The following is a 17,476-nucleotide window of genomic DNA, read 5'->3' as shown; positions in this document are numbered from 1 at the left end:
GCATGGCCCATTGGGTGGGCGTGGCTGCCGTGGTAACGGCAGACTGGATGGGACTAAAAAGTTCAATCAATCAATTCCAACTTTGCAAGATCTTTTTTTTTTCCCGCGAGAAGTTGAAATTGACTGATTGAATCTTTTTTTTTTTTTTTTGCACACGGCGGCGGAGGCCTAAAGCAAAAAGGTTTTATAAAACCCAGCTGAAGGCCTAGGACTGGGGCGACGGCGTGCGTGCCCACAGAGAGGGCTCTGAGTGCCACCTCTGGCACCCGTGCCATAGGTTCGCCATCACTGCTATAGGCAAAGGCTACTGTCAGCAATTTCTTTCGAGATTTTCTTAGACGTCGTTTTTGGTTTTCATCAAGATTTATAATTTATACTTCATTTCATTCTCTCTTTTTAGTTACATGCAACATACTGTTCCTAACTGTACTATACAGAGATAGTAACCTTTCCATTTTGCCTGCCTTAATTAGTCTGAGCAGCTGATATCAGAAGAGCTTTGCTAAACTCATGGAAGGTTTATTGAGTCCAACATTCTGTTGTCAGAAGAGCTTACATACAAGCAAAGATGTCATGAAGAGCCTTTTAATATGGTTTGTCCAAAGAATCTTGAGCTCAGTTTTGTTGCTGTCATTGTAGATTGCTTTGAAACTGATTCATTTCAAAGGCTGTTATTGAGTCAGCGTGAAATCATGAAAGTGTACTAGTGTACCTGACTTCACAATTTACCCTTAAAAGAAAAGCATTTTAGAAGAATTATTGATTGTAAAAAACTGTCCACTTTTTTCTTTTCTTTCTCCTTTCTTTCTTTCTTTCTTTTTTTAAAATAAGTGTGACATATGGGCCTATGTACAGTATATTGTTATTCTCTTCAGGGAGATGCAACACTATGCAAAGCATAGAAATGGGGTGAGGCGTAGTAAGCCAAAGATGTGAAAGATACATAAGAAAAATATAACCAAATCTAAGATAAGTGTTGTTATAATGTAAAAGTACAGCTATCTGCTATCTGTCTATCTGCTCTGACTTTGAAGAAACTCTGCAGTTTCAGCAAATAATCCTTATCAGATTGTTCTGATTTGTTAGTTTAATGAGATGCTGCAGCCTTGTCTGTTGATGGCTTTGGAAGGCAGATGAACAAAAATCCTTCCTTTCAGTCTTGAGCTGTGCTTCCTCTTTCCCTATCCCCTTTCAGTTAAATCATTGGCTCAGCTAGCCCAGTACTATCATAGCTAACTAGTGTCACCATTCAGGTGGCATGCCGTACCTAGGCTCCCTAATCATGTTTATAATTAAAATGGTATACATGCAATCCTCGACTTACAACCATTAGTTTAGTAACCGTTCAGAGTTACAAGGCCAGTGATAAAAGTGACTTATGATAGTTTTTCATACTTACAACTGTTGCAGCATCCCGGTGGTCACATGGTCAAAATAGCATGTACTTATGACAGTTGCAGTGTCCTGAGGTAATTTGATCATCTTTCGCAACCGTCTGACAAGCAAAAGTCAATGGGGAAGCCAGATTCACTTAACAACTGTGTTACTAACGTAATAACTGCACTGATTCATTTAACAACTGTAGCACAAAAGGTTGTAAAATGGGAGCAAAATTCACATTAATAACTGTCTTGCTTAACAACAGAAATTTTGGGCTCAATTCCAGTCGTGAGGACTACTGTACCTGTATGTCTGCAGCCCAAAGCTTCCTTTACAAGTACATCTACCTTGCTTTCTGATAAATGGGTGTTTTGTTACTGGTTGCACTTGGCATGGCAGTTAATTGCTTAAATAAGCAAGCTTTCCCATGATACCCATTCTGTACAAGTGCCTTCAATGTGCTGAATATTTCAGCTGTGCTTACTGGCCGCAAAATGTGGCCTACTTCTGATGTACAGCAACTTCTCTCTAGCTAAGCTACAATTGAGCCACAGCTGCTGATGTCCTGCAACTCTTGAGGAGATCTTTATCCAAACAGATTCATATGAATGATTAGCTTAAAATAAACAATTTTGCAAAGAAAGGTTGTTTATCAAGATCTGTAAGGATCATTAGAGTTAAATTTCTTACAGAATTATTCCCATTTGTAGTTGAACAATGAAGGAAGTTCAGTCAGGGTTTGATGATTTACAATGGTTTGAAACAACCTTTAAGAACCAATGTTTTTATGCTAGAAACTCAGGATGCCTACATGCTGCAGAGGAGGAATGGGCGCTGTCCATTTTCAGCAACAACTTAGAAATAAAAGCTGAGGGTTATGAGACGATTCCAACATGTTCCTGGTCTCCAAAGTCACTGGAAGAATTCAGGAGGCTGATGTTATCTGAATATTTCTGGAGTGGTGATGGTAGTATTGCTTTCAGGCCTCTAAAGTGCACATGTGTGGATTGATAGCTTGTTTCTTCTTACAGTGACTTCAACATACATAGTTGTGGAATTATACTGGATTGTAGTTTTTAAGAATGCCATATGGAAATGCATATTTTTTTCGTTTTATGCTACATCAGCAACTGGTAATGTTTTCACCTCTGATTTTGAGTATTAAGAATTTTCCCTTCATGCATAAACTGTGCACAATCGTTTGGCTATACTCGAGTCTCTTGTGTTATTCCTTCTATCCTGAAGGATGGTTCTATTGTCCTAGAAAATGAAGCAAACTATTTTGAAATTACATTTATGCTACATACCGTATATCCTACACAAGCAGTTTCCTCAGGCTATAACAAGAGAAATGTACTCATATGAAAGCACATGTAGGATTGTAGCCTTAAACACCTTTTGTCAGTTGGAGTCTGCTTGAGGATTTTTGTTTGTTTAGGAAATGTTAGCTGGCAGGTCTGTGCAATGCTTAAGACTTGAAAGGATAAGGGAGCTTCAGAGTGTGTGTGGCTACTGGTGCAGGATCTGTCAGCAACTCCGGAAAGCAGCCACAACTTTTTCTGGGATTGGGTTTCGGTTACAGTGCTTGTCTTCTTTTCTCCAAGGCTGGCTTCAGTCAGTGGAATACTGCAGTGGAATACTGCATCCAGTTTTGGTTACTACGATGTAAAAAAGATGTTGAGACTCTAGAAAGAGTACAGAGAAGAGCAACAAAGATGATTAGGGGACTGGAGGCTAAAACATATAAGGAATTGGGTATGTCTAGTTTAATGAAGAGAAGGACGAGGGGGGACATGATAGCAGTGTTCCAATATCTCAGGGGCTGCCACAAAGAAGAGGGAGTCAGGCTATTTTCCAAAGCGCCTGAAGGCAGGACAAGAAGCAACGGATGGAAACTAATCAAGGAGAGAAGCAACCTAGAACTAAGGAGAAACTTCCTGACAGTTAGAACAATTAACCAGTGGAACAACCTGCCTCCAGAAGCGGTGAATGCTCCAACACTGGAAGTTTTTAAGAAGAAACTGGACAGCCATTTGTCCGAAACGGTATAGGGTTTCCTGCCTGAGCAGGGGGTTGGACTTGATGACCTCCAAGGTCCCTTCCAACTTTTATTATTATTATTATTATTATTATTATTATTATTATTATTATTATTATTATTATTATTATTATTANTACTACTACTACTACTACTACTACTACTACTACTACTATTACTATTGCTGGTTGGTAGAGAGGGATAATTCCCCAAGCCTCTCATTCATTCATGGGGTGTCTCAGGGTTCTATATTGTTCACCCGCCCTTTTCAACATCTACATGAAACTATTTGGTGGGGTCATCTGCTGGTTTGGGGTTTGCTATATCAGTACCCTAACGATACCCAGTTATATCTTTCAAGGCTAGCCAAGTAAGGTTGACAAGGTTTTGCCCTAATGCCTGGAGGCTGTGTGGGTTTGGATGAAGAGGAACTGCCTCTGACTTACTCCTACCAAGACCAAGTGACCGGGTTTTTAGACTGCCAGATCTGGGATATTCCAACTTTGACCTTGGTTGGGGTTGCACTTCCCCATTCAAGGGTGGTGTACAATCTGGGGATTCACAGCTCCTGCTCAATAGCAGGTGGCAGCTGTGGTCAGGAACCTTTTGCCCAGCCAGTTCAGTCAGATAGGTTTCGTGTGCTCAGGGTTCCAACGACTAAACAAAGCCATCTTTACTCAGTAAGCAAGCATTTTTGTATAGCAGTGACAATCCTCTGGACTGAGATTCCCCCACCCAAAATTCAAACAACTCCCACCCTATTAGTATTTTGAAGAACCCCCCCCCCCCCAGATGTGAGTCTTCACACAGGCCTTTGGTGAGCATAACCAATACCATTTTCTTCCTTATTGTTCCTATCTGGTTTTGTTTTCTGTACCATCATTATTCCTTTGTCTTGCATTGTTTTTGTGTTTTTTGTCTTGTTCTTTGTCTTTAAATGTTTTTGACAATTGTTAATCAGCCAGAGTTGCTGGGAGTCGGGCTGCATATAAATTTGAGAAATAGTAATAGCAGTGGTAACTGCCTATATTATTATTAGATTTTAACCTAAATAACTCTTAGGTCCTTAGTTAGGACTTGAATGATTAAAGTGCCATCAGTCTTAGACTGCAATAATAAATAATAATTATATAGTTGCTGTTGATGTGTAGAAAGTCATGGTTGCTTTAAGGACTGGGTGGTATATAGTGTATGAGTGCTTATATGTATGCCCAAAAATGCTCCTTTTCTTTCAAACTCGAAGCATAATCCTATTAAACTGATGCAGAGAATTATAAAGAGAGAATGGCTCAAGAGAAATATACTTAAAAGGTAGCAGTTGCTAATTGATTCAGTCAAGTATAGGAAGGGGACTACATGATTAATACAAGCTCTTAAAAGTGCTGATCTAATGAAGAATCAACTTCTCCATTATTCACAGACAGCTTTCTTTAAAATCAATCAATCGGAATAGAGCTAGAAGGGACCTTGGAGGTCTTCTAGTCCAGCCCCCTGCTCAAGTAGGAGTCTCTATATCAGTGGTTCTCAGCCTGTGGGTCAGGACCCCATTTGGGGTCGATCGACCATTTCATGGGGGTCGCCAAGGAAGGCTGTCCGCCATTTTTTTTTGTCCGCCATTTTTTTTGTCCGCCATTTTTCCCCCCTTTTCCGGCGGGTGCCTTACCTCCCTTGGGCTGGGCCAGCTGGTGGTCGGCCTGCTCCATCTCTGCCGCTTGCCAGCTACGCCTTGGCCGGCGCAGGGGGCGGAACCACGCATGCGCAGCGCTCCCAGGCAGGGAAAGTCCTCGACTTACGACCGGTTGGGTAGTCCTCGACTTACGACTGGTTTAGTCATCAACTTACAACCAGTTTAGTCCTTGACTTACGACCAGTTTAGTTCTCGACTTACGACCGGTTGGGGGTCGCGGCATTAAAAAGGTTGAGAACCACTGCTCTATATCATTTCAGACAAGTGGCTGTCCAGTCTCTTCTTAAAAACCTCGAGTGATGAAGCACCCACGTCTGAAGGCAAGTTAATTGTCCTCACTGTTAGGAAGTTTCTCCTTAATTCCAGGTTGCTTCTCTCCTTCATTAGTTTCCATCCATTTTTTCTTGTCTTGCCTTCTTGTGCTTTGGAAAATAAATTGACCCCCTCCTCCTTGTGGCAGCCTCTCAAATACTGGAATACTGCTATCATGTCCCCCCAGCCCTTCTTTTCTCTAGACTGGCCATTCCCAAATCCCGCAACAGTTCTTCATATGTTTTAGTCTCTAGACTTTTAATCATCGTAGTTGCTCTTCTTTGCACTTTTTCCCCAAAGTCTCAACATCTTTTTTGTAAGGCTTTATAAAGCAGTACTAATACTTCACGTGATTTTGATTCTATGCCTCTGTTTATACAACCAAGGATTGTATTAGCTTTTTGGCTGCTGCCACACACTGTTGACTCATGTTTAAGTGATCGTCAACTAGGACTCCAACTTGGTCCCTTATACCTTTGGTTTTTCCTGCCCAGGTGTAAAATCTTCCTTTTCTCCACATTAAACATCATTTTGTTAGATAAAGCCCATTATTCAAGTCTGTCAAGATCTTTTTGGATTCTGAGCTTGTCTTCTGGGGTGTTGGCTATTCCTGTTGAATAAATCCTGTTTACATCCTGTTGGCATGTAAAACCTCATATTGTACTTTCTATTGATAATATTTTAATAGAGCAGTTATAAGAAGGGTCAAAGTTGTTTGTTTAGACCTTATGTATGCCATTCTGGAGTGCAGCTTCCTTTTTGTTGCCAGATTAATTTTGATAGTCAAGGTGAATAATATAGTTCATGAATTGTGCCTCAATGTTTGCATCATGAAGCTATGAATCAGCATTAGTTCTTAAGATTTGGGGGGGAAAGATAAAAGGAATTACATTTTGGATTTTTCAGCTAGTTGGGGTGTGGAAAGCAGCAGAGCAAGAATATTTTAGTATCTGTTTGTTCCAGGATTCATTTAATATCAGTTGGGTTGTGGCCTGATATTGATATAATATAGATAAAAACTGTATGATTGCTAGGAATCTAAACAGCTTGATGGCCCATAATCAATCAGTCAATTGGAGGATTGATTTGAATATCTATTTTCTGCCCTTATTTGGATTTTATCCATTTTTCCCCCTGCCCTGCATAGACCATAGTTCTGACCTTTTGTAAATTTCCGTGTGGGTGTGCAGGGAGCTCCAGTTCCAGCCCTAGTACCTAGTATGAGAATTTCTGGGTTGTGAGGAATATTGCTATCAACAGGAATATCGCCATCACTATTGTTGCTTTCTGGTGCTAAATATATTTGTTATATGTATATATGTGTATGCTGTAACGTTGAACACAATAGTTCATTTTCTGTAATGCATAGTGAAAAAGGCACAGATGTACACCTCAGGCTTACCATGTTTAGCAACTGTAGCTTTCCCTGTTCATATGTGAAAAGAAGTCTGTCTTCAAAGAAAGTGTGCTATAACAAGGATGAAGCTTTTGGATTTTTATTTTTACACTTATCACAGCAAAGGCATTGTGCACCAGCCCATTTTTGTATTCCAACAATGTTTTCTGCCGTAACCATTGCTTATGTCCCAAGGGCTTTCAGATGTTCATCTGTCCTTGGCAATTTACTCTTCTGCTGCAGGGAGAACCAATGAAAGTGACCAATTTAACCTGGCCACTGCTTGAAGAATGGTTGCATATTCTTTCCCAGAAGTGTGCTAATGGTTCATATTTATTTGTATAACAAAATGATGTCAGAATCCTTGTATTCATCCATGAGCTATATCCAGTACTACCTGCCATGAATATTAAACAGTTGGCTGCTTTTAATGTTTCCTTTCAGGTCATTGCAGTTTTAGGGAGCTACTGTGCCTTGCTTGCCATCTATTATGAGCCACCATAAAGCAATTAGTTTTATTAGTGCAGCTAAATGCCAGCTGGCTGCAAATCATCAAGTTGTTTTCCAGGGACAAGAATCTCTGTACCACTGTCTGGTTCAAGAAATACACTGGGTTATCAAAACACGACTGCACAGTTTATTCTTTTAAAAAAAAACCTGTGGTGATGTGCAGATTAAATTTAACATAGAAAGTATGGTTGTACTTACAGTTAAATAATAATTTGAAGTATATTCATTCAAGCAGCCAGAGTTTCTTGGGAAGAGACTATGCAAGTTACCACTTAAGCGTTGACATCAGATATAAACAAAAGTTAGCAATTTGACATATGAGTACATTTGCAATGGAGATAATAAGCTAATGTATATCAAATATATCTTTCAGATAATTTTCCATCTAAGCCTTGACCTAGGAATTTGTTTGAGTTTTCATTTTGTATCTAGTGTGGGAAAAGACAGCTTTTGGTCTTTACTCAAACAGCCTGGAGAGAAAAAGCATCTATGTGCATATAGATGCAACAAAGATGGATGGACTCAGTTTACAGTGCAATATATGCACAGTTGGATGATCTGAAGTTAGGGACAAATTGTCACAGAGAAAAACTGTCTATATGGTTGTTAGGAGTTAAAAATGACTTGATGGAAAATAATCATAATAAAAAAAACCTGAATAAATATTTATTGTTTCATATGGATTGTTTAGTCAATGGTATGGAAAGGTTCACAGAGAGATAAGTGACTGCTTCTTGCCCTTGTCAGCCTATGAAGAGAAGTAGTTAATGTATCCTTAAATGCAGGATATATTCCTTGAGTTTGCAGAGCAAAGTATTATAAAACTGTGATGTGACTTTTTGATGGAAATCAAGTCAGAGTTTGTAATTAACAAAACTAAGATGTAGTTCCACTACTGGAAGAAGTCCTGTGTTTTCCCACCTTAGAAACCTTGATTGTAGACCTGTAGACTATGCATCTAGACCAGACATGTCAAACTCGCGACATCACATGATGTCGCATGATGTATCGGAGCTTTTTCTCCATTGCCGGCAATGGGGTGGGCGTGGTTTCCTGATGACGCATCCAGCCCACAGACCGGCAGTTTCACAACCCTGATCTAGACCATGATTCCCCAATGACATAGATAACAATTGGGACTACCTAAGGTTGATAATATTATTAACACTATTATTTTTTCTAATACTATTAATTAAAGTAGTATTGGGGTTGATGAACAATCTGAAACTTCATGAAGGGATTGGTGAACTGAAGAGTTTGGGGACCTCTGGTCTAGACAGACTTAAAACTTTGGCAAGATAGAAGAGAACCTTATGTATTAACTAGTCCTAAATTATTATGAACTGTAAAAGCATCCAATATAACTGGTACTTAGTATTCTAGTATCATTTGTATAGAATTCATGGTAGACTAGACAGGATGTTACTAAAGACGAATCAGCTAGGGAACTAGGTTAAGATGATAAAAGGCACTGACTTGGGAAAAAAGGTAATTGAGGAAAGCCATGATTGGAACATATTAAATTACGTACAGCATAAAGGAAGTGGATAGGCATTTTTTCCTCCAAACTCTAGGAGCAGAGTGAGGTGTAATGGTGAGGTTATTTAATAAACTAATTGGAAGACTAATATTTCTAATATTTCAGCACATAAATAATGGAATTCATTAACACACAACATATGCTGATGGTCACTAACTTGGATGACTCTAGAAGGAAATTGGATAAATGAGGACAGTTTTATCAAGTGTTATTATTATTGGGACACAGTATTACTTTCGATATGCCTCCAATATACTGTAGTTATAGGAAACAATGTGAGGAAAGGGGTACATTTCCATTTCCTGCTTGCAAGCACCCCAGAGGGCTGCCCTCCTTTAGGAGACTTAGGTAGTGATGCATCTCCATAGATGGTGTGATGTCCAGCAAATCTTTAGAAATTCCATTAAAGACTGCCTTGCCAATCCCTTTACAGATCACATTTTTTTAACTAGAGTAGACAACTCTTTATTGTTGTTGACCTAAAGGGATTCTAGACATTTCAGGTCAGAGAAAGAGCACATGAAGCAATTTGCTGTTTAAATGATCACCTGGAGCAAGATTGAGCTAAACTCAATCGTACACACAGCACAACTCTAAAGTTTCCCCATTTTTGTGATTCATGTATTGAGCATTACTGAAAACTGCTTGTCTCTTCAATCTACAGAAAATAGGACGTGGCAGAGTTATGTTTATATTTTAGTTAGCATAATTTATAGTAGAACAGGTAAGGAAGAATTACTTAGTTTCCAAATATTTTGCTTGGCCTAGGAGAGTTACATCACAACGATACAAGTGTGCCATTATTCTTTAATTTGTGTAAAATAATATAATACACAAAGGCATGATTAATGGAAAGTGTATTCTTTTCATCCTCCACTCCAAAGTAATGACAATATATTTATAGTCGGTACATGCTGTTAAGATTGGAGAAATAAATCTGATTTTCTTCTAGGAATTTAGGTGCATGTAATATAACTGTCACTCTTCATTTGATACAGTTTTTGCAATTTAAATTGTGAAAAATGCCAAAGAACAATTGTGAGGATGGATGGGTGCAAGCAAATCGTGTAGTAGGAAAGGGTCGTCCCTTAATACTACACTTTAAACAACTGGCTCTTGGAACAAATGTTGTAATATTAAACTTGATCAGAAATCAATTATTCTTCATGGATAGAACATACTGACCTCAACTGAAAAATGTCATTCAGACATATTTACAGTTCAACATCATTGTGCATCCTATTTTAGCCCAATGAGTTGACATAGCAAAATTGTATCTGAGTAATCCATTAAGCAGGTGAATGATTTTTTGCTTATACAGAACATCTTCCATGAATTAATTGTTCAGATTTTTATAACATCCATTTGCTTAATATATATTCTGAATCTGATTATTATAATATATTATAATATATAAGTGGGGAGGAATATATATATATTCCTCCCCACTTTCATGCAAATATTATGGGAACTGGTGACGAGTAGTTTTTTAGAGATACTCTGAGAAGTAAGATGAATGGAAGAGGGACATAGGCCAGATTCTGGAGAGTCTAAAAATCTATATTCCATCCAGTTTCTTTCAGGAAATGGGCAGAGCCTAAGATGATAAGAAAATGGCTGCTGAGGTGCAGTTTCTGCCTGCCTCAGATTTTGACTCTCCATTACACAAAACATTAGGTTTGAAGGGTGTGTGAGTAAACAGAAGTTCTTTGGGGAAACACTCTGGATTGTAAGATATTTGAATAAGTAAATATAGCCTTCATTCTAAAAATCTCCTTAGTATTTTTGCGTGAAGAAAGTGATACTATTGTTTGGTTTAAATTATGTTCAAAAGCTAAATAATCAACCTTTCCAATGTTCTTAAAGCGGATAGACAATGAGAACAAAGAATAAATGGGGGAATTGGGCCTTGGAGTCAAATTGAATTAGATAGTAGTTTGATTCTGGATAATTAAAGAACACTACCTTATTTGTGATTAGTTGTGGGTGCCAAAGGGGAAGAAAACAGTGTAATTTGCAAGAGACAGGTCAGGGCTTTGTAATAAATCTTTTAGTTTTTTTCCGTTTGTTGTTTAAAGACTGCTTTCTCAAACTGGTGTGGCTAATCAAATGCACTACAGATTTCATGTCTCTCTCTCTTAAATCAATCTTTGAACTCTGGATCAAGCCATGACCTTTATGACAGATTGTTGGCCTTCTGGCATCCTTATTGTCAGAATTGTCCTTATATTTTTCAGGCTCATGGTCTCTGTCAAGAATATTTGTCACTTTCTTCAGGTTTCTCTTTCCCTCTGCCTTGAGATATTCAGAATTCTTAATATTTTTGTTCCTTTTAGTATTAGGAGGTTCCTATGAGTTTCTTTATGAGTTTTCCTGTGACCTATCCTTTTTGATTGGTCATCTCCCTCACTATTCATTACATACTTAATAGTGTACTTAATAATTATGTTTGACTCCTGGCAGTTGCCTGTAGATATCCCTGTAGTTTTCTTGGCAACATTTCAGAAGTGCATCTAAGACATAAATCTTTGGTCCAAGGTCATCCAGTTGGCTTCGTGCTTAAGATAGGCCTAGAACTCACTGTCTCCCGATTTCCAACCACATGCTTTAACCACTACACTAAAGTGGGCCTTGGAGTTCATAGTAAGATTGGGCTAATTGCCTTCAGCTGCTATCCTTGCTCCACTTTTGCCTATCTAGCCAATGAACTCGGCATTTTTATAAACATTTTCGGCTATAGTTGTTAACAATTCTCTACATTCTGTTCAAAAGGACTTTATCACTGGGTTTTCTAGATTCTATGCCGGAATAGGTCTGTTGACGTTTACCTGTTGGCTCCCTACATATGAGAGGTCAGCAAGAGGAATATTTGTGTGTGTGTGTTGCTCATCGAGATGAGGATCAGTAGCAGATTCTGAAATCTTGTTCTGTTCATTATGTTCCTCTCTTGCTACTTCATCTTGCATCTGAGGAGAAATTTAGAGTGGCTAGCCAGATAACTACCTTTTTAGGTTGTGTAATCTCATATGCTATATTGTTTACTGTTTTGTTGCATCCTGGGGTAAGGCAAAATAATCATATTGAGTGATCATTTGGGGTTGATTCTAAGGCAGTGTTTCTCAACCTTGGTAACTTGAAGATGTATGGACTTCAATTCCGAGAATTTCCGATCAACCGTGGCTGACTTGAGAATTCCAGAAGTCCAGACATCTTCAAGTTGCCAAGGTTGAGAAACACTGCTCTAAGCAATTTTACACTTAATAACAGATACTCCAGAAGTAGGAAAGATGCCTGTAATACTTAGTTGATTTATCCTGCTATTGATTGATTGATTGATTGATTGATTGATTGATTGATTGATTGCAAGGAGTATCAATGCCTTCAAGGACTTAATCTATCACAATCTCCCATGGTAATGACCTCTCTGTAGGATCTTCAGAGTGAGACATAAAAAACTGAGGGATCCTTGGTGCTCTTTGAGCTTGGTTGTTTTCTTGCAAACATTTCATTACCCAAACTAGGTAACAGCATTAATGCTAGTAAGAGCTTACTAAGGACTTACAAGCACTGATGTTGTTATCTAGTTTGAGTAATGAAATGTCTGCAAGAAAACAATCAAGTTCAGAGAGCACCAAGGATCCCTCATTTCAACCCTGAACTAAAAATATTCTCCTTTATTGGTACATAAAAAACTGGAAAGCAACAAATAGAAGCAAGAAGGCCTATATGTAGAGGAAGATATTTCATTCAAAACCATTCCAAGTTGGAATGAGACTCTTTACTCATCTTTAAGGGTGGAATCAGGAGGAACAAAGGGGTTTTTTTTTGCTAGCTTATTGCTACTTTTTCCCTTCCTAATTTATCATTTGTAGGGATTACATAATGATACTGCTTCTAAAGGCTTCGCTGCAGATTGGCTTTTGGCAACTTTCTCTAGCACTATTAAAACAGCTTTATGCTGCATAACTCCCACTTGCCTCATTGAAGGGGCTGTGATGGAAAAGAAAATGCAAATCAGTAGGAACAACAGGAAGAGGGATGTTTCTAAAGCATAAGCAAAGCAAAGCAAAGCTGCAGGCTGAACTGTACTTAAAATCTAGGATAAAAATAAAAAGCAAGCAAGGCAGTTTTATCTATCTCATAAAAAATACAGCCTCCCTTATCACCATCTTACCAGAAGTTTGCTTAGCTAGATTATTTTGAAGAAACCTTGAAAAGTTCACATACCAATATACAGGACTGATTTGGAAATCTGGTTTTCCTCCTTGCCCTGAGTAAAATTCCAATACTCTTCCTATTCAAGGTAACTAGAAGCCAGGTATTTGAGGAATTATAGGTCAAGTGTTTTCTAGGGTCAACATCTCAGGAAAAGGCTTGTTCTTGTAAACAAAGCCCATATGAAGAATTAATGGGAAAAACCATGTAATGGAATTATCTCACCCTGGGATTGAACAAAGACTTTTCCAAACGATTGTGATACAAGGTGGACATTTTTGTGGCACAGGTAGTCCTCGACTTATGACCAGTTGCTTAGTGACTGTTCAAAGTTACGACAGACCCCCAAAAGGCACTCACAACCCATATTCGAAGTTCTGGGAGCTGTGCCCCCACTGGTCTCATGATCCCATTTTGAACACTTAGCAATCAGCCCATATTTACAGCTGTTTGCAGCATCCCACGATCACATGACTGCAATTTATGTCCGTTTTTGCCAGAAATTGGAGTTTCAGAGCAAAAAAAACAACAACACCCCTTGAGGCGTTCACTGAATAGCACAGATTTGCTTAATGACTGTGGTGATTCACTTAATGATGCTGCAAAAAAAGTGTAAAATCAGATCTTTCACATGATAACTACTTGATGACCATTATGTCTTACAACCATAATTCCTGACTCAATTATGATTTTAAGTCGAAGACTATCTGTATTAAATACCCATCCTTTTGATTAAACCCATAAGAAAATGTGTAAGAAAAAAAGGTCAAAAACTATAGGGAGGTCAGTGAAGAATGACAAACAAAATATGCAGAACCAAGATTCTGTGGCTTAACCCTTTGCTCATTGCAAAAAACAATCTGTTCTGAATCTGTGATGTAATCAGTTTCTTGTCTGTGAGCCGTCATAATGGGCTTAACAAACATTTCAAACCCTTTCTGAAAATCCCCCTTTAACATCATTTCCTGCACATAACTCAATGCAATTGAAGAAACGGGATTAATCCTGCCTCTATTCCATTCTTCTCTCTCTTGTTTTCACTTCTATTTAGACTTAAGCTCTTTAGGACAGAGCCTTGTGCTTGATTTTTGTAGAATATTAATCTATAAATGAATAACCTTTCCAATTGTTCTTGTCTTTTTTTCTTTGAAAGAACCAGTGAGTTGGGAATGTTTACCAAGAAAGAATTTGATCGGCTGGCCCCAGTGGTGGACAGTTTCAGCCTCATGACATACGATTATTCATCACAATTGGGGTAAGGCAAAATGCACAGGTATAATGACACTAAGAATTGAGCTGGTGTTCAGCCAGAGATCACATTCATCCTGTCTCTTAATAGTAATAAGATAACTAATTGAATATAATTCTAATGACATTCTCTTAAAATGTTTGTATATCAACAATTTTAGGTTTCTTAGAGGCAGCCCTTTATACTAGTGTATCACATATGTATCAACTGCTCCTAAATATATTTATATTTGCATGTTTTTTAATCTTTTCCCTCCAACAAAGGGAGGAGATGCAACCAAAAGCTTAATCAATATGAACTGAATTAATCACTGACAATTAAATTTATTTGTCATTTGTAAAATTATTTGATCCTATACTTGAGTGTAAATATGCACTTTTTTTCTTCACACAAACTACTTTCTTGCATGTTTACTTTGTTGTCAGTTTGGTTCGATAGCTCTTTTTTCCAAGTACACTTAGGACTTTGGCCCTATTAACTTGCTAGACACTTTTTCTTCTCATTCCCATCTCTATATAATAAACTTCTTCCGTGGAGATTGGCAGCAGGAAGGCAGGATAGAGATAATAATAAGTACTCAACACTCAATAATAATACAGATAATATACTGTAAATATTCAAATATACATTCAAATATACAGCTCAGTTGAAGCAATGAAAACATTCATTAGAGAATGCATAATAAATCTATTATAATTCCTTTTGGCTTGTATATATCTAACTTTTTATTATTGATTTCACTTTGGTAGGCAGATTGCTAAAAATATATGTTCATATACTGCTTGTGGAAAGCGAAAGAAGAAAGCAATTCTTTTAGGTTTTCTTTCATCTCTGCTTTGAAGCAATTCTGATAGATACATCTTCTTTTTATTTTATCAAACCATGTCTTAAAACATTTAGCTTGTTATTTTAACTGTCAGCTAAGTATACACATAGGATAAAAGAAATCATTCTGCAGATGGTCCAGGGAAATACAAATTCCATGTTGATAAAATATACTTTTAACATAACTGCTGTCTCTAGCCAGTGGCCGACACATTAAAAGACACGAAAATGTAATAGCAGAAGCAGATTGTAGAACATGAAGCAACAGCCATTTCAAAAAGAATTTTATCCAAAATGCCTGAAGGATCTACAGTGGAAAAGTCCAGTGCACAGATGAATATTTCAAAAACCCTTTACAGATGGAGATTGTTATAGCCACATTTACATATATGTGAATCTAATATTTTAGAACTGTAGAGGGAGAGATTGTGAATAGTATGTTTTAAGAATTTTCTCATAAAACTACTCTTTTTTTCAGGGCAGTTTTCTTTATAGGAAAATGTATATCCTCTTGGGAAAAATGCCCCAAATGGGGCATATTGTAAAACAGTAAACCAAAAACAATAATAAGGCAGTTACAGAAATGGTAGAAACTAGGACAAATATAAATTGGATGGATGGATGGATACTGTGGTACATATTTTTTTTAAAAAATCTGTATTTTTCTACTTCTAACAGTGGTTTTTTTGCAGTGGAAAATACTGATTTTGGACTAGAATCTTGTTAAACATAGTTCTACATTTGGGGGGAATCTTACAATTTGAACCTTAATTTCTTTCTTCCTCTTTCTACAGGTCTGGCCCCAATGCCCCATTGCCTTGGGTGCAAGCTTGTATTCAGATGCTGGATCCAGAATCCAAATGGAGAAAAAAAATTCTTTTGGGGCTGAATTTTTATGGCATGGATTATTCAAGTAATGTAAGAGACCCCATAGTTGGCAACAGGCAAGTGTTTAAAGTCTGAGTTTTCTGAAAACATTGTATATACTTATAAAGTGGAAATTATATATATAGTATATATTTTGTATGCATGTATATATCTCTAGAAACCTGGGTACAGTTAACCATAGTATCCAAGGAGCGCGGTGGCTCAAGTGGTTAGGATGCTAAGTTTACAATCAGCAACCCCGTGTTCGACACCCAAGTGCTGCTATGAGATGGGCACATTCACTCCATCTCTTGCCAGCCTAACAGTTTATAAGTGTGGAAACACAAGTAGATAAATAAGTACCTCTTCAGTGACACATTAATGGGAGTATGAAAGGGCCCCCCAATCAGGCATCTCCCAGGCAACGGTGATGACACCAGTTAATCCTTTCAATCCGGTGCCTCCAATACAATCACGAATGTGACCAAGGTATCCAAAGCAAAGGAAAAAGGAGATAACTTTTTTCTTCCTGCATCCTCATTTCTATCCTGTAGTCATTTTTAATTTCTTGGCTCTAATACCAGAAATGACCCAAGAATATAAAAAAGTGACTACAGCAACAATTGGCCAGCATCAGACCAGCAAGCAGTGGGGTTCAACACTATATTTCTCTTCTCCCCTCTGTTCCCTTAATTGTGTATGTAGGACCACATATTCTATTTCTTAGGCATGTAGAAAGAACAGTGTTTCCATTGCTATATTGTTTAGTTTGGCAATAGATTTTGCTGATTACGTTTAAACAGCTGTTCCCTTCCCCCCCCCGAACCATTCAACATTCCATTCCAGTTAATGTGAGTTTATCTATCTTTTTTGTACATTAATCCATAATCTCTTAGCTTCCAGACAATCCTTAGTTCTTATCTCAATTAGTAGTAGAGTGGAACTGGTTGGAAAAAGCAAATTTCTTCTTCCACAGAAGGTAGGACCAAAGAAAAAGGAAGCCAGATCCTCACAGTCTATTGGCCCCGTCTTTCACTGAAGTGCAAGATTGAACTGGAACTTCTTGTGGGCTTTTTTCCTTGTTATAAAGCTGAATCCTCTGTCTTTTGTTAAATTATAGTGAGGAGGAACTTAACATACTTCTCCTTCCCTGTTTCTGCATATTGTTCTTCTCTCTACTGTACCCATGAAACACACATAAGGACAAGCTCTTATTCAGTTTTGCACTGAACGGGCTTTGCATTAAAATGCTGTGAAGCAGATCAAGGTGACATGTTTAATAATATAGAAATTCTGCAGTGAAACTTTACAAAGCCAAGTCCTTTTGCATTTCTGAATATCACTAGCAATTTCTAAATACCACTTCTGCTGACTAATCTAAAGGACACTTAATTTGTATGATACAGATGAATGCAAATGATTTTTTTAAGAATCTGGTCTTTTGAGTAGTCACCTGT

At 37.8% G+C, this 17,476-nt stretch overlaps 1 protein-coding gene across 1 annotated transcript in view; it reads left to right on the top strand.

Moving 5' to 3' along the window:
* CHID1 (chitinase domain containing 1) overlaps window positions 1–16,115 on the top strand; it is a 49,485-nt gene extending 33,370 nt beyond the window's left edge. The window contains exons 9-10 of the mRNA XM_015821215.1: window positions 14,232–14,333; window positions 15,947–16,115. Of these exons, the coding sequence (XP_015676701.1) occupies window positions 14,232–14,333; window positions 15,947–16,115 (271 nt within the window). The remainder of the gene's footprint in view (window positions 1–14,231; window positions 14,334–15,946) is intronic.
* The last annotated feature ends 1,361 nt before the right edge of the window (window positions 16,116–17,476 follow it).

The sequence above is a fragment of the Protobothrops mucrosquamatus genome, unplaced genomic scaffold (genome assembly GCF_001527695.2).
Source record: "Protobothrops mucrosquamatus isolate PMUCROS unplaced genomic scaffold, P.Mucros_1.0 scaffold_162, whole genome shotgun sequence".
Taxonomy (NCBI): Eukaryota; Metazoa; Chordata; class Lepidosauria; order Squamata; family Viperidae; genus Protobothrops; species Protobothrops mucrosquamatus.
Note: the sequence above shows the minus strand (reverse complement) of the source record. Positions and strands in the feature narration are given on the sequence as shown.